Genomic DNA, 27,867 nt, shown 5'->3' on the forward strand with positions numbered 1-27,867 from the left:
ATTACTGTATAATACTACTAATATTATTATTACAAATTAATAAATTTATTTTATAAAAACAATATGTCATCCGATTTCTATTGTATGACACAGTTTTTCGTTGACTTAAATACATTTATAATACAATTTTATATTTTTTTAATAATACAATAATATTAATAAATTAAAATAAATTAATAATTATTTTACTAATTAATAATACTATTAGATTTTTTTTGAATGTAACAAACTTTTTTTTTATATATATATTATATATACATTTTCAAATATGCTAGGTCATTTATTTTGAGTATGTTTTGTTTGATTTAATTTAAAATTTAAAAATAGAGTAAAAAATTTATGTTTTGAATTTTTGTTTTTATTAAAACAATTTAAATTAAATCAAATAATTATTTTTTCATATCTAACAAATATTTTCTCCTTTTATAAATAAGTATGAAAATAATACTTACTTTATTAGTTATTATATATTTTTATTATTATATAATTTTTTTTAATTAACCTCGTTAAATATATAATACTATAATATTTAGTTTATTATATTATAATATATATGATATCAGCAATTTTTAAACATAAATAAAATATATTTATTAAAAAAATTAGGTTAATTATAATTTAGTCATAAATTATTATAAATAAAAAAGATTTTTTAAAATTATTTTTTTTACTTTAAGGAAATAGGTGGGGGGTAAGGGGTAAAGTATAAATTTTTATTGTATTTTTAAAAAGCATTTATTCAACAACAAACAAAAAGTTTTAAATTATTTTATTTAATGAACTTATTTTTTTCAAAGTTATAATAATCTTTTAAATTTATATTTAACTGATTATTAGATTTTACAGTATAATAAATTTTAGAAAATTTTTCCCTAAAAAAATTACTTATAACTTATTATCCACAACAACAACAATTAAAATTTAAGGTACAACTCCTGGTTTGTATGAAAAAATGGTACGTCCACTACAAGTGGCCTTACAGTTGCCGGTAATCTTCAAGTGCTCGAACAGTGGCTTTGAAGTGGTCATCGGTTTGGTTATACATTGGCCTTCGGGTGGCAAATATATGGACCAACCCTGTAGTTTAGATCCAGCACAGGGACCATCATTGAACAGTCCAACTTCACGATAGTAGGTATCGCCTATGTTTATGATGGTTATAGGTTTAATATTAAAAATTTCAAAGAGTGGGAGAGGGGGTTGTAGTAGGACTACAACCGGTTTACCCCCCCGTCCTATGATATACACATTTTTGTATGTTACCCCACCCCCACCTCTCTCCCCGATTGTCTTAAACCATAAAGTTAAGCGGCCCCTCCACTACCCCACTAAATTTACCAAAATGCAATAAATCATATGTTCACCCCACCCTAATTGTATATTAGATTTTATGCATTAAAAATCAGTTAAATTTAATAAATTATTTTTTTTCTACATTTTAATATTAAATAATTTATTATTAACTATTTTATCTAATATAAGCTAAACTTACTAAACTTAAAAGTATATATTTAATTGTTTAGTTTTTTTTAAAAAAAATAGATAACTATATCAATTAAATTACACAAAAATAAAACTTCCAGTAAACCTATACTCTATATGCCAAAAATATTTTTGCTATTTTCCCCCTCCCTCTATATCACCAATATTTTTGCTATCTTACCCTTCCCTCTATACCCCTCCCTCTATACCCCTCCCTCTATACCCCTCCCTCTATACCCCTCCCTCTATACCCTTCCCTCTATACCCCTCCCTCTATACCCTTCCCTCTATACCCCTCATGATATTGAAAACTTTAAGTAATACCCACAGTATAACTAGTTTTTATTTAATTTTGTTGTTGTTGTAAAACTTACCGTCAATTATAGTAACAATCAGATTATATTCAGTATAAACAACTGTATGTATTTCGCCATTACTTAACACCAAATCAAACGGATTGTCCTTATGGTTGTCGGTTATAATACCATTACATGTCATTGTATTGTTGATCACTTCGGGCATCAATATCTCGACAATGTCTACACTACTGTCCGCATCGCTCTTACATTCAAACAAATTCAAAAATGTACAGTCAGTATACATCATCGGTGTTATAGCTATAGAAATAAATTATATTCAAAAAAAATATATATATATATTATAAATCATTAATAGCTATAATAGTTATATATTATAGTTATTTTCATTTTTTTCTTGAAAAAAAATAATTTTACCTAAATCTTCAAATTTTCTACAATTTCCTAAAATTTGTTAATTAAAAAATTTATTATTAATTTTTTAATGAAATAATCACAAAAATAAAATTATATTATTATTATTTTTATTAATATACAAACCTTCAATTGTTTTTTCTATAGACTCAGAAAAAACAACAAAAACTGTATTAATTAATAAAATATATACTAAAATTTTTGATAACATTTTTTTGTAGTTTATATAAAACCTATACAATATGTCCTAAAGTAGTTTATTTTTTGTTAAACTTTATTAAACCTAGAAATCTAATAAACTAAAAAAAATTATATAAAAGTGTTAGTATTTATAATCTAATTGTATTTTTAATTAACATATATATAATGATTTATCATTTATTAAATCAATATAATAAACAAAATTGTTTATTGAATAACATATACAGTAATAATAGAATTAAATATATTTTTAAAAATAATATAATAAAAATATAATTATCATTAAATAGTGATCAGTCATTATTAAAATAATATATAAATTTATATATAAAATAAATTATATTAATATAAACTAACTTATATTAAATATTTTTTTTTGATACTTTATGCATAATGCATAAGTTATTTTTTTTATCAATAAAACTATTTTGCTCTATCATTGAATTTATATATTTTTAATTTATTTAATATTTGTTAAGATATAAAATAATAATTTTAAAAAACTAATAAATATTGTATAATAAAATGTTTACCCATATATGGATCAATATTTATGCATACGTTTGACATCGATATTAGCGGCAGATTATTGCGCCGAAACCGATAACTAGTTTCGGACCAGTTATACCACGTTTTTTTTGTTGACCAATAATCAAAATATCTATTTATAGTAAATGATAGTAATTTTAAAAAAAAATTAATTATTTATAATAAATAATTTTTAAAACTTATAAACAAATATTAGTATTGTAGATATAAAAAATACTGTATTAATATTCGGCAACATATTTATGTTTTTTTGTTGTCTACTAATTATAAGCAATTTGTCAATGATTTCACAAATATTATTAATTTATGTATTTTGTTTTTATTATTATTTGAATTTATTTAATAAAATTTATGTATTTTGTATTATTTCAATTGAAAAGGTAATGATTCTGCAACTAAAACAAAATAATTAATAATTAATTAATAATAATAATACAAAACATTATAATATTATTTAGATTTTATTTATTATATTTATTTTAAATTAATATTTTTCGTATAATATATAATATATAGTAATTAGAATTTTTATTATTTATATATTTTTTCAATTAATTTAAAAAACAATGAATATTTTGCAATTCATTATTATAGTAAACTATTTTTTTTATTTATAAAATCAACTGTTTAGAAATTTAAAGTAATAAATATTTTTATTATTTTTTTAAAATTAAATTACATTAAATACAAATAAATATCTACATTAATTTTTGAAAATTAAATATATTTTTTTAAATATATTTAGATATCAATAATTTTTTGATTTTTAGTTTGTTTTCTAAATTGTAAATATAAAGTATACAAACTTATCTATTTAATAATTTTTATTTTATTTTATAAAATTACTACTATTATAAAATTTATTATTATTATTATCAAAAAGTATTTTTGGTGCAATCATTATTATTATTATTTAAATACTTTATTTATTAAGTATTTATTGTAGTATTTTTAAAAAAAATTATTTAATAATGTTTAAATTAAATATGATAATTTTATTAATTATAATAAGTTATCCTAATTATAATTAAACATTTTAGACATAAATAAAAATTTAATAACCAAATTAACTTAAACTGAGGTAGTAATAGTTTTAACAATAATTATAATAATAATATTAAAAATTTATTTTTGACATAATTTATTAAATTGAGTAAAATAACTGATAACATATTAATTATTAAATTATAAACTTATTAAATTCATATTGTTAAGTATATTTTAAATAAATAAAATTTTTATTGAAAATTAATTTATTTAACAAATTTCACTTGGCATGGTTCACATAATACGTGTTCGCACTTGAGGGGAGGGGGTAGCCTAAGAGAACTTTTGCGAACGAGGGGGAGAGAGGAGGGGTAGAATCTTTAAGTACGTTCGCATTTAAATAATATTTCATTTCTTGTGTTAGGGGGGGGTTAAATTTTTTTAAATGATTACATGCGAACAATTGCGAACATAGGAAAGGGAGGGGGTCTAGAATTCTTAAAAAGTGCGTACGTAGTATGTGAACAACCCCCTTAATATTTATAATACACTGTTATCAAATTTTATTCCTACAACATGATTGGCTCTCCATTGTTACTCTGGTAAATAACGCGCGCAAATACTGGTTTTGGGGGGAAATGAGCACATGTTTTGTCATTTGATAAAATACAGTATATGTTTAAATGTGATTTTTAATTGTGATATTAAGTGCAATTATTATTTTAAATAATAGTTTTTTAATAATTATTAGTTTTCAATCAATCGTTTATATATCTAATTATTTTGTTAATATCTTTAATCACTAAAAATATAAGTTATATGTGAAATAAATGCTCTAATAATTATTTATATTAAATTATGAGTAATTACAGTGATGAAGAAAAAAACTTTATAATTGAAAATAATACTATATTTAAATATGAAAAAAGTGAAAAAAATAAATCAAGAGATAAATTTATTCAAAAAGAATTTGAAAAACATTTTAATAAAACATCACCTCATCGTTCAACAATTAACTATATACTTAATAAATATACTAAAAACCATACAGTTTCAAATAATCATAAAGTGGCTCATAAAAAAACTGTAATAATTGATGAAAATATTGAACTAATTAAATCAAAATTAGATACTTTTAAAAGTATTAATAAATTATTAGCTCACTTAAAACAAATAAATATAAAAATTAGCTATGGCTCATTGTATACTATATTAACTGATGAACTATTGCTATATCCGTATAAAATTCAATTAATTACTAAACTTACGGAAAAACATAAAGAAATGAGAAAAAAATTTTGTGAAAAAATGTTAAATACTTTAAAAGACAACCCAAGTAAGTAACTATTTATTTTAGTGTTTTTTATTTGAAAGAAAAAACATATATTGTATATAAAAATAATTATTATATAAATAAATTGATTGCAAAGTCTTTAACCATTGAGTGAGAGTGAAAACTGTAGTTTTTTGAAAGATAAACACAGAAAGTAATGCAATGTCTAAAAATATTTTATTATTATCAGATTATTTAGATGATTTTTGGTGGTCTGACGAAGCCCACTGTCATTTGGATGGCTATATAAATAAACAAAATTTCAGAAAATGGGCTACTGAAAGACCTACTGATTTTGTAATTGAAAAAACTGCTCATCCTGATTATGTTACAGTTTGGGCAGCTATTTCAAAAAAAGGTAAATATTGTCATACAGCCTTACATTTTAATAATTTTATATCTAAAAAACTGTACATTTTTTTATTTTTTAAATAGGAATAATAGGCCCTTATTTTTTTGAAAATGAAGATCACAAACGTGTTGTGGTCAATCAAATTACCTATCGACATATGTTGGAAACATATTTTATTCCTCAATTACATAACTTCACTGGCGATAAATTCAATAAACAAATTTTTCAACAGGACGGGGCCAGTTGTCACACAGGTTAATTAATAAATTTATGTAATTCAATCACTTAAAATACACACCTATGCTATGATATCAGCCGTTCATTCAATGAAACAATTATTTAATTTGATTCCCTCTAATGTCATTTTTTTTATAAATTTAGCTATCGAAACACTTAATTATCTTAAAGAAGTATTTGGAAATCGTTTGGTTAGTTTAAAAACAAATGATATTTGGCCGAGTAGATCACCCGATCTCACACCTTGTGATTTTTACCTATGGGGTGCAATTAAATCTGATATTTTTCAATATAATACATTACCTAATAATACTGAAGAGTTAAAAAAATAGGATAACAATTGCTTTTCAAAATATTCGTCATTCAACATTTCCTAAACTTATAGATAATTTTATTAGAAGAATTGATGTCTGTTATAAAAATAATGGCATTTGTATTAATAATTTAATTAAACATAAATAAATAAATACTAGACATATATTTACGAAAAGTGTTTAAATTTTTTTTGACATTTATTTGTTATTATAATTCGGGGGTTTATATTATAATATTATATTTATGACATTATTTATGTAATAATTTGCTATATAGTGTATTTTTAATCTTTATTGTCGGAATAATGTTTGACAACGGTGTACTATTAATATACAGTAGTAGTGTATTTTAATATATTTATAACTTCTAATAAATACATAATATTAGAAACAAATCATTGTATTAAAATTATACAATAACTTACATTTAATAGTTTTTGAGTTTTCTTTAAGTTAAATAAATTAATTAATTTAAAAAATTATTAATTAACCTATAGTTTACAACAACAACAACAAAAAAATATATAGTATTAATACCAGTAAATTAATTTTAAAATCACTTATTTAGTAATTAATAATTAAAATTTTAATAAGCTTATAAATTAATTTTATTTTACTAATTTTATTACTGCAAAATAAAACAAAAAAAACTGTTATTTTATATTTGTTATATTGATTTAATATTTTTTAAATATATTACAATTTTGTTTTTCTAAACAATTAGTTTACTTGAATTTATGATTTGGTATCATAAACTTATTATAACAAATTCAATAAAAATTTAATTTTAGAATAAAATTTAATTAATATTTTTTTTATAAAATCAATTATTAGTTTATTAGTTCTCTAGGATCTTAACAATTAAAAAATTTTAATTTTTGTTTAAGGTTTAGTATAAATTAAATAAAAATGTTAACATAAATATACTTTTATATTGTATTAATTAATACAAGTTTTATTGTTTTGTTTTTTTTTTGGTGACAATAGATACATAAAATCAATGAATTAATACATATTTATTATTAGTATTTAAGATTTTTATTTTTAATAATATAAAGTGTAATCATGTGATGGCAAAAGATTTTGCGTTTTTTGTTTGTTTGTTTTGGATAACAGTTTAGCGGATAACTGAGTCTTTAGTGAAAGTTATAAACAAATGTATAGTTATTTTTTTTTAATTTTTTTTTAGTATAATTCATACAATTTATTTATTTTTTTTGGTGACGTGCCGTTTGATTTGCTTAATATAGTAGGGTTTAAATATTATATATATATAAATCAAAGTATTTAAAAACAAAAAATTAAAACTAACAATTAATAATTGTTAAATTAATAAACACTATTTAAAAAAAAAATAATAATTCAAAAAAAAATTATTTTATTTAATTTAATTATTTATTATTTTTATTATTATTTAAAAACTATATATTAATATATATATAAAGTACTTTAGTATATGAAACTATTTTGTACTTGTAATGAGTATTTTAATATATATACGTTAGTGTATGTACGTTAGTATGTGCGTTAATATGTACGTTAATATGCTTACTAAGCATATTAATAAAAATATTAATAATTTTATCCTATGTTTTATTAGTATTATTATTACGTAAAACTATAATTACAATGCTATATACTGTATAACAATAATATATATGATTAATAATTATACCTGCTTATAATGCCTATGGTATTAGATAGTCAGCAAATATAGTAAAAAATAAATATAATTAAATAAAACACACATAAAAATAAATTACAATTTTTTAAAAAAAAAAATACAATTATATATAGATAAAAAACATTAAAAATTTCAAACAAATACATAGAAATATTATCTGAAGTAAAAATTTTATTTATTTTTTTTGTTTGAAATTTCTTTATAAAATTAATTATACAAACAAAATAAAATTATACAAATAAATATAGTGCCTCAATAGCAGTGTTGGCAGAGACAAACTGTATTTATAATAAAAAGCGTAATATACAATATAATTCAATGTAAATTACATGAAAATTATTAATTTTACGTAAAACAATATATTAATATATATATAATTAAAAATTATACCTTGTTAGTTTGCCTATGTTGTCTAAATAGTCAGCAATAATAACATAGTAAAAAAATTTTAGAAAAAATACATAAAAAAATAAATTACAATTTTTTTTTAAAAATGCAATTATATAGAGAAATAAAACATTAAAAGTTACAAACAAATACATATAAATATTATCTGAAGTAAAATTTTATTTAGTTATGTTTGAAATAAAATTTAATTATTTATATAAAGAAAATAAAATTTAAAATCAGTGGCGGCAGAGACAAAGTGTATGTATAATACAAAAGCGTATTATACAGTATAATACAATATAAATTACATGACAATTTTGGCTTACAAAAAAAATAGAGCCACCTAGTGACAAAAATACTAAGATTCACAAACAAAATTATGTTTTGTAATAATTATTTTTTTTTAATTTTATAAAAATTTGAAATTAGCTATTGAAATTTATATCTGGTATTGAAATTATGCAAATATACATTCAATTAATATTAATTTTTAATAGTTTTAGAAAATAACGTAATTCTAATAACGATATTGAAATTATATAATAATAATAATTTTAATTAAAAAAAATAATAATTTTATCATTGTTTATGTAATTTTTTAAAATTGTAAAATACATCCGAACACATTGTATTTTACTGTATTTTACAAAAACAAAATTAAAAAAAAACTTGTATTTTTCCAACCCTGCTATATATATACATATCATCCATTAGTATTTTATTAAGTAAAGTTTCATTAAAATATCTCAATCTTATTAAAATAATATATTACAAAAAAAATGTATAAATAGTTGTTTATCATTATTACATGTGTATTTTATATTGTGTGTGTATATTATTTTTTTACAAATTATAAATCAATAGACATTTGATATTCATGTGATGCATACTATATGTGATAATTTTTTATATTTTTTTATATATTTTTTCCAGTTATGTTTTCATTAAAAATCAAAGTAAATATTATATTAATTTTATGAATTTGAATATTAAAAAAATAAATATATATATATTATAAACGTATTTATTTTATTCAATATTAATATTGTAATATTTATTAATTTTATTATATTAAACAATTTATATATATCATATCAATATATATATATATATATATATATATATATATATATATATATATATATATATATATATATATATATATATTGTATATATATATATCAGATTTAGGAATTTAGATACAATTTTTTATATTTAGGTTTTTTAAATACTTTTTAATTAATTAATTAATTATTCATCTATGTTTGAAAATATTTGTACAACAAAATTATGGGTAAATACTAATTTAATATTTTATTTTTTTATTCAACAAATTTAATGGTATTTTTCTAAATAATCAATTATCATATCATTAAACTACAGGATATACACCAAACATGGAATACACCCGATCCTCATCTAAGCTCATGTATGATCGAGACATGGTTTGCATGGATTCCCTGTATATTCCTATGGCTAAGCCTACCATATATTATCTATAATTGTTATAAATCATCAAACAAACCATCGATTGAATGGAACTCATATAATACATGTCGTCTATGTCTGGCCATTGTCAGCACAGTTGTCCTATTTGTTGAATTGATACTCAGTTTGGTTCGCAAATATCAATGGTTGGACAGTCCGAGTACGGCCTACATTGTAATGACTGCCATACAAACAGCTACCAGACTAGCCCTGTGTCTAATCTATTACAGCCATCGTCTCTATGGTGTCCATCGAAGCGGTTGTGTTTGGATATACCTATTGATCGATACATTTTTGAGTATACTATCTATTGTTACATACACTACAGCACCGGATAATAAGCTTAAATACTATGAGTTTATATTGAGATGTTTGTCATTTTCATTGACAGCATTGTTGCTAATCGTAACAACATTTGCTGACAAACTGCCGACAATAAACACTGAGATTGATGGCCAGTTAGCAGACAATAGCAACAATTGTCATCAAAACCAACGTAAAGTGCATCCAAAAGACAGGGCATCCTATCTATCAAAGATAACCTACCATTGGATTGATATGCTATTTATAAATGGTTGGCGAAAATCATTACAATTACAAGATCTCTGGCCATTGCGTTCAGTGGACAGTAGTCTAAATAATTATAAATTGTTTGCAAAACATTGGTTTATAAATAATTATAATAAAAATAATAATAAAAAAAATAAAAATAATAATGATAATAATAATAATAATCCTCATAATCATAATACTAATGTGTTCATGGTCATTTTCAAAATGTATGCTCTGGATATTATCGGTCCAATTGTATTGCTTATAGTCGCCTATATTATACAAACTTTACAGCCACTTATTATCAAGTAGGTAAAGGGGGGTGGGGAGCGAGGATGAAGGTGTATTTGATAAACATATTGTACTTATATTCAATACTCTTTACATTATATTGTAATTAGGGTTAGATTAGATTCCCTCGTTCGTCTTATTTTCCATAAGTTCCTTATATTCCCTGTTCTCTGGGAATTCCCTGGGAAGACATTTCCTTGTGGTACCACCTATCGTACTCTAACTCACATTACATATGTTTTATTAAAAACACGTTTGTATAGTAAATGTCTACAAAATGTATTTAATGTTTTTACTAAATGTTTAATATTATTTGAATCACATTTTGATTGAGTTATTACTAACATACTGGTCCAAATTGAAACACATAGACATTGAGATTAGGCACTTTTTAATGTATGACAAATTATATTTTCCCTTTCTAACGATCAAGGGAGGGAATATAATATATTTTCCGGGAAAATTGGAGGGATTTTATTTGGGAACATCTCTCCCTGGGAATCTCAATCTTACCCTAATTGTAATATATAATAAATGATAATACACAGTTTTATAATGTATTATTTAATATACATTAACTGTTATTTATTGTTATTTTTATTGTTATTTTTTTTTTTTGGTTATAGATTACTAATTGATTTCGTTGACGACAAATATGATCATCAATGGCACGGATATGTCTATACAGTGATGTTAGTTGTAATCAATATTATCTACTCGTTATTTAAGTCCTATTCCAATGAAATACTAACTACAATGGGTATGTAATTATATACTTTATATGCACCAGTAGTCATCAACAATATCAACAACAAAAAAAAATAAATATAATTATAAAAAAATAAATGTTATTTTTATTAATTTTAATTATCATTATAAAGGTATAAGAGTTAAATCGTGTCTAACGTCAGCCATATATCGCAAAGCACTGGTATTAAGCAATGATAGCAAACGGCTCACACCTAATGGAGAAATTGTCAATTTGATGACAGTTGACTGTCAACGTATTATAGGTAGGGATAGCAATTTACACACACATATATATAAATATATATATATATATATATATATCAGGGTTAAGCAAGGTTTTATATTTTGGTTTTAGACCCCCCCCCCCCCCGTCTATCTAGGGTGAGGTCATATTACAAAATTCTCTAAAAATCGTCGGGGGTTGGTCTAGGGTGGGGTATAGACTTTTTGGGTGTATTGCATTTTTAAACGGCATTTTTTTCAACAACAACAAAAAATCCAAAATCAAGGGTGGGAGGGGGGTCAAGAGAAAATAAGAAAGCTTATATATATACAGTATATATATATATATATTTATCTACAAACTGTATATTTTTATTTATTATAAAACACAATAATAATTTATTGGATTTTTATTTAATTGACATAAAAAATAATATACAACAATAGACAATCTTCAATACTCTCCATTGCTATTTACAACACCCGTACAGATTTGTTTGGCCGTCTATCTAATCTATCAGCAATTAGGTGTGGCCGCATTTGTAGGTCTGGCCATTTTGATTGCCGTTATACCAATCAGTTTAGTACTAACCGTATTCAATGGTCTGTCCAAACAAAAACAATTTGAATTCAAAGACAATCGGCTAAATATAATGAACGAAATACTTAATGGTATTAAAATTTTAAAAGTAAGGTTATTATTATATTTACTATTTATCTCTATAATTAGTATAAATTACATAAATTTCTACTTATATTATAATATAAATAAATTGAAAATTATTAAATTAATTAACACTGTTATCATAATCCATATTATTTATTTTAATTCTAATTAATTAATTTTTAACTAATATTTAAATTAAACAATAATTATCAAGGCAATCAACATTTTTATTATTAATAATTGATTTATAAAAATATTAAATTTATTTTACGTTATTTTATTAAAAAAAAAAAAAAAATAATACATAATATTAATTTAGTTATACGCTTGGGAAATACCGTACATTAAAATGGTTAACAAAATACGTAACCGTGAACTAAGACACATGTTTTGCGCCGGCCTATGGTTTATGGTTACACTGACGCTAACCTTTACAGTGCCAATGATTGCACAGTTGGCCACTTTCGGCACGTTTATAGCTATTGAAGGGGAGGACAAAATTAATGCCCAACGTATATTTGTATCGGTTTCGTTGTTTACCTTAGTTAACAGTAGTGTTATAACATTTCCATTTGCTTTCAATTCAATTAGCTTGGTAATTATTATTATTTATATTTATATTATTATTATCATAATGAAAATTTTTTTTATATAATTAAAAGTTTATGTTTTTTTTTATTTATTTAATTAAATCTACAGATTTATGTATCACTTAAACGAATCGACAAATTTCTCAAATTACCCGAACATTACAATTATGTTAAAAACAATGATAACAAACAATTTTCAGTGACTGTAGATATGGCAACATTTTCATGGATGGGTAATGAAAATGATTTACAAACAACAACAATACCAACAAAAACAATAACAACCACCACTACAACCATCACCAACAACAACAACCATACATTGAGAGACATAAATCTTGACATAACTAACGGTATGTTTGTAGCAGTGGTCGGCGGTGTCGGCTCTGGAAAGAGTTCACTATTATCGGCACTGATTGGTGATATGGAACTGATAGGCGGTTCAGTTAACATATCACAGGACCAGAGTCTGGCATATGTTCCCCAACAGTCATGGATATTGAATGCAACCCTTAAAGACAACATACTGTTTAACAAAGCATACGATCCGATTAAATACAGTCAAGTTGTGAGTTCCTGTGCTCTCCAACCAGATCTTAGACAACTATCCGGCGGAGATGAGACTGAAATCGGCGAAAAGGGTATCAATTTGAGTGGCGGTCAAAAACAAAGAGTCAGTTTATGTCGGGCCGTCTATTCTGATGCCGACATCTATTTGTTTGACGATCCGTTGTCCGCAGGTTTTTGTTATATAAATATTTTGGAAATAGTTTTTATTTTAATAATAATTTATTTTTATTATTATATTAATTATTTATATTTAGTGGACAGTCATGTGGGCAAACATATTATGACCGAAGTATTTAGTTCGCAAACCGGTTTATTACGTCAAAAAACCCGTATTTTGGCCACCAATCAGCTGTTTGTGTTACCCGATGTCGACCTTATTGTCGTATTGAAAGACGGCTCAGTGGCCGCTATCGGTACTTATGAACAGCTGTTGGACAACAATCGTGAGTTTAACGATTTGGTCGCACAATACTCGGTCAACAATAGACAACAAAAAGACGAAGAAGATGAAGAATTAGAAGAAGCAGATATGTTAACTGATGGTCGACATAGCACTGGTAGTATCGACGTCACCAACTCATCAACAATAGAACCTACTGTTGATACTAATAGTGACCAACCATTCAATATGACAACCATTTCTAATACACAGCTTATCAATGAAGAGCACTTGGAGTCTGGAGTAATCAAGTTTGGTGTACGTAAACGATATAAGATTGTTATTAATTTAATTAAAATAATTATTTATTTTTTTAAAATTAGGTTTATATAAAATATATCCGTTCAATGTCTACTATACTATTCATCATATTTTTGATTGGTTTAATAGGAGCTAATGTTTGTCATATTTATGTCTACAATTGGCTGTCCGAATGGACATCGGATATCACCAACCGATCCAAAACACAATACTATCTGTCAGTGTTAGCCGCACTGATTGTTGCCTGTATTGTCTTGTTTATGGTAGGTGTGCTTAGTTTGATTGCCGGCACCCGACGGGCTGCCCGACAATTGCACGGCCAGATACTTGAGCGTGTAATGCACGCACCCATGACATGGTTTGATACGACACCATTGGGTCGGATATTAAACAGATTTAGCAGAGATCTCGATGTTTTGGACGGAGAGTTATGTGATTATATTAAGTAAGTTACTATTACTATTACTATTACTATTACTATTACTATTACTATTACTATTACTATTACTATTACTATTACTATTACTATTACTATTACTATTACTATTACTATTACTATTACTATTACTATTACTATTACTATTACTATTACTATTACTATTACTATTACTATTACTATTACTATTACTATTACTATTACTATTACTATTACTATTACTATTACTATTACTATTACTATTACTATTACTATTACTATTACTATTACTATTACTATTACTATTACTATTACTATTACTATTACTATTACTATTACTATTACTATTACTATTACTATTACTATTACTATTACTATTACTATTACTATTACTATTACTATTACTATTACTATTACTATTACTATTACTATTACTATTACTATTACTATTACTATTACTATTACTATTACTATTACTATTACTATTACTATTACTATTACTATTACTATTACTATTACTATTACTATTACTATTACTATTACTATTACTATTACTATTACTATTACTATTACTATTACTATTACTATTACTATTACTATTACTATTACTATTACTATTACTATTACTATTACTATTACTATTACTATTACTATTACTATTACTATTACTATTACTATTACTATTACTATTACTATTACTATTACTATTACTATTACTATTACTATTACTATTACTATTACTATTACTATTACTATTACTATTACTATTACTATTACTATTACTATTACTATTACTATTACTATTACTATTACTATTACTATTACTATTACTATTACTATTACTATTACTATTACTATTACTATTACTATTACTATTACTATTACTATTACTATTACTATTACTATTACTATTACTATTACTATTACTATTACTATTACTATTACTATTACTATTACTATTACTATTACTATTACTATTACTATTACTATTACTATTACTATTACTATTACTATTACTATTACTAATTATTATTACTATTATTATTATTTAGTGAGTTTATGAATGAGTTTCTAATAATAATTGCCGGACTTATTAATATATCTGTATTGACGCCACTATTTTTAGCCCCACTTATTGTTGCTGTTATATTATATGTATTATTTCAGGTATGCTTTATCTTAAAAAAAACAAAAATCACATCAAATAACAATAAAAATTATTTTTTTAAAGGTATTTTATTTAAAATCATCGCGCCAATTAAAAAGGTAATTAAAAAAATAAATAATTAATTAAATATTTTTAATTATTTTTGTATACTGTATAATACCCTATTCCCAGTATAATACTAAAAGTAAAAGTAATTTATAAAATAAAATAATAATTATATTTTTTGTAGTATGTATATTATATATAGTTCATATTATATTTATAATAATTATATTTTTAAATACAGATTAGAGTCAATCACTCGATCGCAAATCATATCGCACTTTGAAGAGTCGGTCAACGGTCTGTCCAGTGTTCGAGCCTATCGTTGTTCAGATAGGTTTGTACGGGAAATAGAGTCCCGATTGGACGCCAACCAGATGTGTCTGTATCCCAATGTTTTAGCCATCAGTTGGCTACAGATACGGCTGGCAGTGTTAGGTAATCTATTGATATTTTTTGCCGCACTATTTGCCGTACTGGCCAAAGATCGACTGACTGGCGGTTCAATAGGTCTAAGCCTGTCGTTGGCCATCGGAATGATACCGTCGTTAGACAGTTTGATCAAAGCGTTTATTTTGGTTGAAAACAGTATCGTTTCAGTGGAACGGGTGGATGAATATACACGACTAGAATCTGAGGCCGACTGGCACTCGACCGCTATTGACCTGCCGGCCAATTGGCCGTCAAACGGTTCGGTAAGGTTTGAAGGCTATGGTACCCGATATCGTCCCGGATTGGATCTGGTGTTACGCGGTATTGATATATGCATTAAACCCAAGGAAAAGGTATATAAACTAAAAAAAAGTAAAAAAATTTGTCTACTATTTTATTATTATTATTATTCATTGGTTTTTCTGTGCGCCCATACAAACACACAGATAGGTATTGTTGGCCGAACCGGTGCTGGAAAGTCATCGCTAACATTGGCACTGTTCCGGATCATTGAGCCGGCAATGGGCAACATTATCATCGACGACATCGACATCAGCCGATTGGGTCTCCAAGAGTTACGGTCGCGGTTGACAATCATACCGCAGGAACCGATACTCTATTCGGGTACTATTCGGTCAAATTTGGATCCCTTTGGCATTCATACCGATTCGGATTTGTGGTCAGTATTAGAACAGTCACATCTCAAACAGTTTGTCCAGTCGTTGGACAATCAATTGGATTCACCGGTTGCCGAATCGGGCGATAATCTAAGTGTCGGTCAGCGACAACTTGTTTGTCTGGCCCGAGCACTGCTTCGTCATACATCTGTACTGATCCTCGACGAGGCCACGGCTGCCATCGATATCGAAACCGATGCACTTATTCAGCAAACTATTCGCCAGGAATTCAGTTCGTGTACTGTACTGACAATTGCCCACCGAATCAATACGATTATGGACTCGGATCGGGTGCTAGTGTTCAACAATGGACGGGTAGCCGAGTTTGACGAACCCGACGTTTTGTTGGCCAACAAGTCAACCATTTTCTATACACTGGCCAGAGATGCCGGAATTATTTAAATTATAATTTATTAAAATTATATTTATTTCTATATTAATAACTTAATACTGTATTATAAAATAAAATTTATATTAATATGAGACCATATAAGTTTATGCAATCAAAGTTTGTTTCTGGTAATGCTTTTATAGCATTGAATGCAAAAATTTTATCTGCCAATGTGTGTCAAATGCTCTGCATCTATGGTAAGGAGCAACTAATAATTTTTTTTTATAAAAAATCAATTATTAGTTTATTAGATCTCTAAGATCTTTACAATTAAAAAAATTTTTTAGAGGTTTAGTATAAATTAAATAAAAATGTTAACATAAGTATACTTTTATATTGTATTAATTAATACAAGTTTTATTGTTTTTTTGGTTGTTGTGACAATAGAGACATAAATTCAATGTATAAATACATAGTTATTATTAGTAAAAGGGGTTTTCATTAATCTCCGGCACGCGGTTTTTGCTATAATTCTTAAACGGAGTGAGATATATTAATTTTGTAAAAAGTGTATTAAAAAGTGATTTACGCGTGATAATATAAAGTTAAAAATTTTTAATTTTGATCATGTGATCATATTTATTCTTGGATGTTTGCAAACCACTATGTCAGAATCTAACCTATAAATGTTAGAATAAATTTTCAATAGCATATTTGTAAAGCTTAAATTGAAAATTTATGTGAAGAATTTTTTTTGAAATTTCAAACATTCAAACATGTGGAAAAACACATTATAAGAAAAAGTAAAAAATAATATGACGTTATTTATGGACAGTAGACACTTATTAGATAAAGATTTTAATACTATTACTTATTCTAATAACAAAATTTTCCGATCAATTTCAAAAAATTTTTCTTCCCATAAATTTTCAATTTAAGCTTTACAAATATGCTATTGAAAATTTATTCTAACATTTATAGGTTAGATTCTGACATAGTGGTTTGCAAACATCCAAGAATAAATATGATCACATGATCAAAATTAAAAATTTTTAATTTTATATTATCACGCGTAAATCACTTTTTAATACACTTTTTACAAAATTAATATATCTCACTCCGTTTAAGAATTATAGCAAAAACCGCGTGCCGGAGATTAATGAAAACCCCTTTTATTTAAGATTTTTTTAGTAGTAATATAAAGTGTAAATCATGTGATGGCAAGAGATTTTGTGTTTTGTTTGTTTGTTTTGGGTAACAGTTTAGCGGATAACTGAATCTTTAGTGAAAGTTATAAACAAACGTATAGTTATTTTTTAACTTTTTATTTTTTTTAGTATCAATAATACAATTTTTTTTGGGTGACTTAGACGTGCCGTTTGATTTGCTTAATATAGTAGGGTTTAAATATATATATATATATATATATATATATATATATATATAAATCTAAGAAATTAAAATCAAAAAAAAATTAAAACTAATAATTAATAATTGTTAAATTAATACACACTATTTTTTAAAAACTAATAATTTACAAAAATTATTTTATTTTATTTAATTATTTATTATTTTTATTATTATTTAAAAACTATATATATAAAGTACTATTTTGTATTTGCAATAAGTATTTTATTATATACTTTAGTGTATGTACGTTAGTATGTGCGTTAATATACTTACTAAGCCTATTAATAAAAATATAAAATTTTTCTTATTTTTTATTATTATTATTAAGTAAAACTATAATTACAATGCTTTATATAACAATAATATATATATAATAATAATAATTATACCTGCTTAGTTTGCCTATGGTATTATGATAGTCAGCAATAATAGTAATAATATAGTAAAAAAATAAATAGAAATAAATAAAACATACAAAAAATAAATTATAAATTAAACCAGTTAAGAATGCTAGAAAGCATTATCAGAAAAAACTTGACGGCATAAAATATAATGTTCGCAAATTAATTGTCATTTATAAAAAATAAAGATCACATTTATATAAAATTTTAATTTTATTTTAAACAACAAATATTAAATACAAAAGTAATATTTAAAATAAGGATATAATAAATGTTATATATAGATATATGGTTTACAATACATCGTAAATATCTTGATTTGGTTCAACACATTTTGTGCAAACAAAATTGCTTTGTGTTGTGTTATTATCTGATTGACAATTTTGATGAAATCTTTCACCACATTGTGTACAGCGAATCATATTATTATTAAATTTTTTCGAACACAAACAATGTAGAGTTGGTATTGTTATGTATTTGGATTTTGCTTCGGTACTTCGTGTAATTGGCAATGAAATTTAACCAGATTCATACCATCTTTGTAATCTTTGACGCAAATTGAAACTATTTTCAGTTAGTCTAATTGAACTTGGATTAATACCAGAAATATTTAATGCCATATTCATTAAAGCATAAACACCACAATCATTAGTATTTGGCTGTTTTGTTACTCGCCAAAATTGATATTTTAATTGAGGTGTTATGTCGAGTTGTCTTATATGGGCACTTGCGACGCGTACAATTAATTGGCTAACTGTTAATGCGTTAACAGAATCATAAACATTACATGTAATTGTTGTTGATGATGTATATTGAACATTGATGTAAATCCAATGATTACCAGTGTTAACAATATGGTGTAATTCTTGTCCAACATTAGTGAAATAATACTTAGGTTTTAAATATTGATAATTGTGTTGAAACCGATAAGAAGTTTGAAAATTAAATTATGACGCAATATTAAATAGTGATGCAATATTAAATAATGACGCAATATTATATAATGATCCTAAGATTACTGTTAGCGGAAAATTAAATTATGACGCAATATTAAAGTGACGCAATATTAAATAGTGACGCAATATTAAATAGTGACGCAATATTAAATGTTGACGCAATATTAAATGATGACGCAAGAATAATCTTAACGCAAACTAAATGTTAATATAAATTTTTAACTAATCTTATTTACTTTGGCCGCCATTTTTTCTGTTTCCGAAGAGATATAAAAATTTTAATGCATATATGTTTCACTTGTTTTGATGCTTTAATCAAATCTATACTTAAAAAAATTTTCTTAATTTTTTTACTTTGGCCGCCATTTTGTCTATGTTCCCGAAGAGGTATCAAAATTTTGATGCAACTTTTCAATACATTATTAGTAGTCCTCTAACCGAATCTGAAGTCAGAATTTCAAAATTCGCAAAATGAAATGCTACAGACAGACAGACAGACACACAGAGTCAAAAAGGCTCGTATAGATTTCAGAAAACAAAACTTTTCAAGTTTTTTTTGAAAATAAAATTATATATATTATAGTTAAAAAAACATTAACATTTTTCAAACAAATATACAGAAATACTATCTGTGTAAAAATTTTATTTATTTTTTGTTTTAATTTTTTTTTAAAAATTAATTATACACAGAAAATAAAATTTTACAAATAAATGAATGTCAATCTTACTTATTTATCAGTGTTGGCAGAGACAAAGTGTATGTATAATACAAACCGTATTATACAGTATAATACTCTTTGTATTATACATGACAATTTTGGCATACAAAAAAAATTAACGCCACCTAGTAACAAAAAAATAAGATTCACAAACAATGTTTTGTAATAATTATTTTTGTTTTTAATTTTTAATAAAATTTGAAATTAGCTATCCAAATTTAAATCTGGTATTGAAATTATTCAAATATACAGTCAATTAATATTAATTTTTAATAGATTTAGAAAATAACGTAATTCTAATAACGATATTGAAATTATGTAATAATAATACTTTTAATTAAAAAAATTTAAATATTCTATCATTGTGTAATTTTTCTAAAATTGTATAATACATCCAAACACATTGTATTTTACTGTATTTTAGACAAAATTAATAAAAAAAAACTTGTATTTTTCCAACCCTGCTATATATATATGTACATATCCTCCATTAGTATTTAATTAAGTAAAGTTTCATTAAAATATCTCAATCTTATTAAAAATATATATATTACAGAAAAATCATGTATAAATAAATGTTTATCATTATGACTTAAAAATTTTATTTTTTATAATGAGTTCATGAAATACATGTGTATTTTATATTGTATGTATGTATTATTTTTTCCAGTTTTGTTTTCATTAAAAATTCAAGTAAAAATTATATTAATTTTATGAATTTGAATATTTAGTAAAGATAAATAAATATGTATTTATAAACGTTTTATTTTATTCAATATTAATATTGTAATAATATTTATTAATTTTATTATATTAAACATTATATATCATATCTATATATATCAGATATATATATCAAATTTAAGAATTCAGATACAATTTTTTAAAAATAATTTTTAATAAATTAATTTATTTATTAATTTATTAATTAATTATTTATCTATGTTTGAAAATATTTGTACTACAAAATTATGGGTAAATACTAATTTAATATTTTATTTTTTTATTCAACAAATTTATTGTTAGTTTTCTAAATAATCAATTATCATATCATTAAACTACAGGATATACACCAAACATGGTATACACCCGATCCTCATCTAAGCTCATGTATGATCGAGACATGGTTTGCATGGATTCCCTGTATATTCCTATGGCTAAGCCTACCATATATTATCTATAATTGTTATAAATCATCGAACAAACCATCAATTGAATGGAACTCATATAATTCAAGTCGTCTATGTCTGGCCATTGTCAGCACAGTTGTCCTATTTGTTGAATTGATACTTAGTTTGGTTCGCAAATATCAATGGTTGGACAGTCCGAGTACGGCCTACATTGTAATGACTGCCATACAAACAGCTACCAGACTAGCCCTGTGTCTAATCTATTACAGCCATCGTCTCTATGGTGTCCATCGAAGCGGTTGTGTTTGGATATACCTATTGATCGATACATTTTTGAGTATACTATCAATTGTTACATACACTACAGCACCGGATAATAAGCTTAGATACTATGAGTTTATATTGAGATGTTTGTCATTTTCATTGACAGCATTGTTGCTAATCGTAACAACATTTGCTGACAAACTGCCGACAATAAACACTGAAATTGATGGCCAGTTAGCAGACAATAGCAACAATTGTCATCAAAACCAACGTAAAGTGCATCCAAAAGACAGGGCATCCTATCTATCAAAGATAACCTACCATTGGATTGATATGCTATTTATAAATGGTTGGCGAAAATCATTACAATTACAAGATCTCTGGCCATTACGTTCAGTGGACAGTAGTCTAAATAATTACAAATTGTTTGCAAAACATTGGTTTATAAATAATAATAATAAAAATGATAATAATAATCCTCATTATCATAATACTAATGTGTTCATGGTCATTTTCAAAATATATGCTCTGGATATTATCTGTCCAATTGTATTGCTTATAGTCGCCTATATTATACAAACTTTACAGCCACTTATTATCAAGTAAGTAAAGGGGGGATGGGGAGGCGGTGGGTGAGGGTGTATGTGAAAAACATACTGTACTTAAAATATCTAACACTATATTCTTAATATAAAATACATGAAATTACATAGTTTTATAAAAGTATTATTTAATATACATTAACTAATAATTATTATTTATTGCTATTTTTTTGGTTATAGATTACTAATTGATTTCGTTGACGACAAATATGATCATCAATGGCACGGATATGTCTATACAATACTACTACTTGTAATCAATATTATCTACACGTTATTTAAGGCCTATTCCAATGAAATACTAACTACAATGGGTATGTAATTATATACTGTATATGCACCAGTAGTCATCAACAATATCAACAACAAAAAACTAAATATAATTATAAAAAAATAAATGTTATTTTTATTAATTTTAATTATCATTATAAAGGTATAAGAGTTAAATCGTGTCTAACGTCAGCCATATATCGCAAAGCACTGGTATTAAGCAATGATAGCAAACGGCTCACACCTAATGGAGAAATTGTCAATTTGATGACAGTTGACTGTCAACGTATTATCGGTAGGGATAGCAATTTACACACACATATATATAAATATATATTGAAACGGTTGGATTGGTTGCTTAAGGTGTCCGGTGATGACTCGACTTTATCGGCACCAAAGTGTGTCGGTCTTAGAGATGAGTCGGCACCAACACCTATGTAGTTGAGGACATCAGCGACCACGGTATGGATCTGGCGGTGAGCTGTGACGGTTGTGATGAGCCAATGAGCTGAGCGGTGCTGTCTCGGCTCAAGTGTTGAGCGGTGCTGTATCGGCCAATGTGTTGAGTAGTGGTGGTGGTGATGGACACGGGAAAAGGGAACACGCGACTGACACGGCAAGGGAGCTCGTAGATGAAGTGAAGAGAGAAAGCAAGAGAGATAGAGAGAAGAGAGAAAGCGCGGGCCAAAGGCCCAAATGACTTACTCGGGACTTATAACCAAAACCGAGTTTATTGTTAACACATAAAATAAAACTAATACAATGTATAATAATACACTACAGTGTATTGCGGAGTAAAGTGACGGCAACCGACCAGTTTGAGTATCAGACAACTTGTGTCGAGCATTTCACTCGACTGAGAGCTCAGCAGTCTGATCGCTGCATAAGCCACTGCCTATTGCGCGCGCAAACTGCTAAACTCTGTATTCATATTTGATGACAACTTTTACATTCACTACTACTTTGCTCTTATTGGTTAATTTAAACTCTGCCTATTTTTGATCAGTCGCACACTACCACCTAAAGGCAAATTCTCATTTGCATTAAAATACAATACACAAGTGTGCATAGAAATTAATTAATTCATTAATGTTAAAGTATAGGAAACAAAAACCCTTGTTAACCCCTGTATATAAAATATTTAAACCAATGGTTAAATAGTATTCACTGAAACGCAAGTGCGTCACTGCATTTACTGACACTATATGTGTCACAAACTAAACCTATATGTTTGTATGTTAAAGTATAGCTAATGTTATTTCTATGGCAATGTTAAACCCATATTTATAATAGTGAATGTGCCGCTAATGCAATTCCTATGGGTATAGTAAACACATACTTTATAATACTAAATAACCCGTTAATGTTATTTCTATGGGAATACATATCTCATATTAACTATGTATTTAATACACTAAAACATTACTGTAGTTAAAACATATGAGAAGTTATATAAGTAATTAAACTTATAATTTGAGTACATTTACTATTGTTTTAAGTGATCTATTATTATTCCGCTACAATATATTTATATCAGGGTTAAGCAAGGTTTTTGATTTTGGTTTTAGACCCCCCGTCTATCTAGGGTGAGGTCATATTACAAAATTCTCTAAAAATCGTCGGGGGGTTGGTCTAGGGTGGGGTGTAGACTTTTTGGGTGTATTGCATTTTTAAACGGCAATTTTTTCAACAACAAAAAAATCTAAAATCAAGGGTGGGGAGGGGGTCAAAAGAAAATTATAAAGCTTATATATATATATTTATTTATTTATCTACAAACTGTATATTTTTATTTATTATAAAACACAATAATAATTTATTGGATTTTTATTTAATTGACACAAAAAATAATATACAACAATAGACAATCTTCAATACTCTCCATTGCTATTTACAACACCCGTACAGATTTGTTTGGCCGTCTATCTAATCTATCAGCAATTAGGTGTGGCCGCATTTGTAGGTCTGGCCATTTTGATTGCCGTTATACCTACAAGTTTCATACTAACCGTATTCAATGGTCTATCCAAACAAAAACAGTTTGAATTCAAAGACAATCGGCTAAATATAATGAACGAAATACTAAATGGTATTAAAATTTTAAAAGTAAGGTTATTATTATATTTACTATTTATCTGTATAATTAGTATAAATTACATAAATTTATAAATAAATTGAAAATTATTAAATTAATTAACACAGTTATCATAATCCATATTATTTATTTTAATTCTAATTAATTAATTTTTAACTAATATTTAAATTAAACAATAATTATCAAGGCAATCAACATTTTTATTATTAATAATTGATTTATAAAAATATTAAATTTATTTTACGTTATTTTATTAAAAAAAATAAATAATACATAATATTAATTTAGTTATACGCTTGGGAAATACCGTACATTAAAATGGTTAACAAAATACGTAACCGTGAACTAAGACACATGTTTTGCGCCGGCCTATGGTTTATGGTTACACTGATACTAACCTTTACAGTGCCAATGATTGCACAGTTGGCCACTTTCGGCACGTTTATAGCTATTGAAGGGGAGGACAAAATTAATGCCCAACGTATATTTGTATCAGTTTCGTTGTTTACGTTAGTTAACAATAGTATTGTAACATTTCCATTTGCTTTCAATTCAATTAGCTTGGTAATTATTATATTTTTTGTTATAATTTATATTATTATTATTTTCATAATGAAAAAATTTGTTTTTATTTATTTAATTAAATCATAGATATATGTATCACTTAAACGAATCGACAAATTTCTCAAATTACCCGAACATTACAATTATGTTAAAAACAATGATAGCAAACAATTTTCAGTGACTGTAGATATGGCAACATTTTCATGGATAGGCAATGAAAATGATTTACAAACAACAACAATACCAAACATTACTACAATCACTACCACTACCACCACCACCAACAACAACACATTGATAGATATAAATCTAGACATCGGTTACGGTATGTTTGTAGCAGTGGTCGGCGGTGTCGGCTCTGGAAAGAGTTCATTATTATCGGCACTGATTGGTGATATGGAACTGATAGACGGATCAGTTAACATAGCAGAGGGACAAACTATGGCTTATGTTCCCCAACAGTCATGGATACTGAATGCAACCCTCAAAGACAACATACTGTTTAACAAAGCATACGATCCGATTAAATACAGTCAAGTTGTGAGTTCCTGTGCTCTCCAACCAGATCTTAGACAACTATCCGGCGGAGATGAGACTGAAATCGGCGAAAAGGGTATCAATTTGAGTGGCGGTCAAAAACAAAGAGTCAGTTTATGTCGGGCCGTCTATTCTGATGCCGACATCTATTTGTTTGACGATCCGTTGTCCGCAGGTTTTTGTTATAAAATATTTTGGAAATTATTTTTATTTTAATAATTATTTATTTCTATAATTATATATTTTATTAATTTTATATAATTATTTATATTTTAGTGGACAGTCATGTGGGCAAACATATTATGACCGAAGTATTTAGTTCGCAAACCGGTTTATTACGTCAAAAAACCCGTATTTTGGCCACCAATCAGCTGTTTGTGTTACCCGATGTCGACCTTATTGTCGTATTGAAAGACGGCTCAGTGGCCGCTATCGGTACTTATGAACAGCTGTTGGACAACAATCGTGAGTTTAACGATTTGGTCGCACAATACTCGGTCAACAATAGACAACAAAAAGACGAAGAAGATGAAGAATTAGAAGAAGCAGATATGTTAACTGATGGTCGACATAGCACTGGTAGTATCGACGTCATCAACTCATCAACAATAGAACCTACTGTTGATACTAATAGTGACCAACCATTCAATATGACAACCATTTCTAATACACAGCTTATCAATGAAGAGCACTTGGAGTCTGGAGTAATCAAGTTTGGTGTACGTAAACCATATATAAGATTGTTATTAATTTAATTAAATTAATTATTTATTTTTTTAAAATTAGGTTTATATAAAATATATCCGTTCAATGTCTACTATACTATTCATCATATTTTTGATTGGTTTAATAGGAGCTAATGTTTGTCATATTTATGTCTACAATTGGCTGTCCGAATGGACATCGGATATCACCAACCGATCCAAAACACAATACTATCTGTCAGTGTTAGCCGCACTGATTGTTGCCTGTATTGTCTTGTTTATGGTAGGTGTGCTGGTTTGATTGCTAGTTTGATTGCTGGCGCCCGACGGGCTGCCCAACAATTGCACGGCCAGATACTTGAGCGTGTAATGCACGCACCCATGACATGGTTTGATACGACACCATTGGGTCGGATATTAAACAGATTTAGCAAAGATCTCGATGTTTTGGACGGAGAGTTATGTGATTATATTAAGTAAGTTACTATTACTATTACTATTACTATTACTATTACTATTACTATTACTATTACTATTACTATTACTATTACTATTACTATTACTATTACTATTACTATTACTATTACTATTACTATTACTATTACTATTACTATTACTATTACTATTACTATTACTATTACTATTACTATTACTATTACTATTACTATTACTATTACTATTACTATTACTATTACTATTACTATTACTATTACTATTACTATTACTATTACTATTACTATTACTATTACTATTACTATTACTATTACTATTACTATTACTATTACTATTACTATTACTATTACTATTACTATTACTATTACTATTACTATTACTATTACTATTACTATTACTATTACTATTACTATTACTATTACTATTACTATTACTATTACTATTACTATTACTATTACTATTACTATTACTATTACTATTACTATTACTATTACTATTACTATTACTATTACTATTACTATTACTATTACTATTACTATTACTATTACTATTACTATTACTATTACTATTACTATTACTATTACTATTACTATTACTATTACTATTA

General features: G+C 25.6%; 4 protein-coding genes across 4 annotated transcripts; all 4 read left to right on the forward strand.

Annotated features, from left to right (window-relative positions):
• Positions 1 to 10,525: 10,525 nt before the first annotated feature.
• Positions 10,526 to 16,179, forward strand: LOC128956677 (ABC transporter C family member 8-like; the record flags this gene model as incomplete). Its single annotated transcript, XM_054302392.1, has 11 exons — positions 10,526 to 10,608; positions 11,218 to 11,351; positions 11,473 to 11,604; positions 12,011 to 12,252; positions 12,550 to 12,825; positions 12,930 to 13,560; positions 13,645 to 14,087; positions 14,153 to 14,535; positions 15,558 to 15,672; positions 15,737 to 15,771; positions 15,960 to 16,179. Coding segments are annotated over exons 1-11 (2,694 nt in total), but the record flags the coding sequence as incomplete, so codon positions are not given.
• Position 16,180: 1 nt separating this feature from the next.
• Positions 16,181 to 17,226, forward strand: LOC128956678 (multidrug resistance protein mrp-7-like). The gene is made up of 2 exons (XM_054302393.1): positions 16,181 to 16,500; positions 16,594 to 17,226. Exons 1-2 carry the CDS (start codon positions 16,252 to 16,254, stop codon positions 17,224 to 17,226), a joined length of 882 nt encoding a protein of 293 aa, XP_054158368.1. The 5' UTR covers positions 16,181 to 16,251.
• Positions 17,227 to 21,583: 4,357 nt separating this feature from the next.
• On the forward strand, positions 21,584 to 22,367 carry LOC128956679 (multidrug resistance-associated protein 1-like). The gene is made up of 3 exons (XM_054302394.1): positions 21,584 to 21,616; positions 21,706 to 22,268; positions 22,313 to 22,367. The coding sequence occupies exons 1-3, from the start codon at positions 21,584 to 21,586 to the stop codon at positions 22,365 to 22,367; spliced, it is 651 nt and encodes a 216-aa protein (XP_054158369.1).
• Positions 22,368 to 23,603: 1,236 nt separating this feature from the next.
• Positions 23,604 to 27,287, forward strand: LOC128956680 (ATP-binding cassette sub-family C member 2-like). Its single transcript, XM_054302395.1, has 8 exons — positions 23,604 to 23,635; positions 23,691 to 23,830; positions 24,772 to 25,013; positions 25,291 to 25,566; positions 25,654 to 26,278; positions 26,380 to 26,822; positions 26,890 to 27,050; positions 27,095 to 27,287. Exons 1-8 carry the CDS (start codon positions 23,604 to 23,606, stop codon positions 27,285 to 27,287), a joined length of 2,112 nt encoding a protein of 703 aa, XP_054158370.1.
• Positions 27,288 to 27,867: the final 580 nt, after the last annotated feature.

Source organism: Oppia nitens, unplaced genomic scaffold (assembly GCF_028296485.1).
Source record: "Oppia nitens isolate AA-2021 unplaced genomic scaffold, nextdenovo-longstitch-racon4-pilon3 scaffold32_pilon_pilon_pilon, whole genome shotgun sequence".
NCBI classification, from domain to species: Eukaryota; Metazoa; Arthropoda; class Arachnida; order Sarcoptiformes; family Oppiidae; genus Oppia; species Oppia nitens.

Coding starts and splice junctions, on each gene's coding strand:
- LOC128956680 (XM_054302395.1), top strand. CDS start 23,604: ATGACTTACTCGGGACTTATAACCAAAACCGA. Junction 23,831..24,771: donor CGCGCAAACTGCTAAACTCT/GTATTCATATTT, acceptor ATACAACAATAG/ACAATCTTCAATACTCTCCA. Junction 25,014..25,290: donor ATGGTATTAAAATTTTAAAA/GTAAGGTTATTA, acceptor ATATTAATTTAG/TTATACGCTTGGGAAATACC.
- LOC128956678 (XM_054302393.1), top strand. CDS start 16,252: ATGATACCGTCGTTAGACAGTTTGATCAAAGCGTTTATTTTGGTTGAA. Junction 16,501..16,593: donor GCATTAAACCCAAGGAAAAG/GTATATAAACTA, acceptor ACAAACACACAG/ATAGGTATTGTTGGCCGAAC.
- LOC128956679 (XM_054302394.1), top strand. CDS start 21,584: ATGTTTGAAAATATTTGTACTACAAAATTATGG. Junction 21,617..21,705: donor TTTGTACTACAAAATTATGG/GTAAATACTAAT, acceptor ATTAAACTACAG/GATATACACCAAACATGGTA. Junction 22,269..22,312: donor AACACTGAAATTGATGGCCA/GTTAGCAGACAA, acceptor ACCAACGTAAAG/TGCATCCAAAAGACAGGGCA.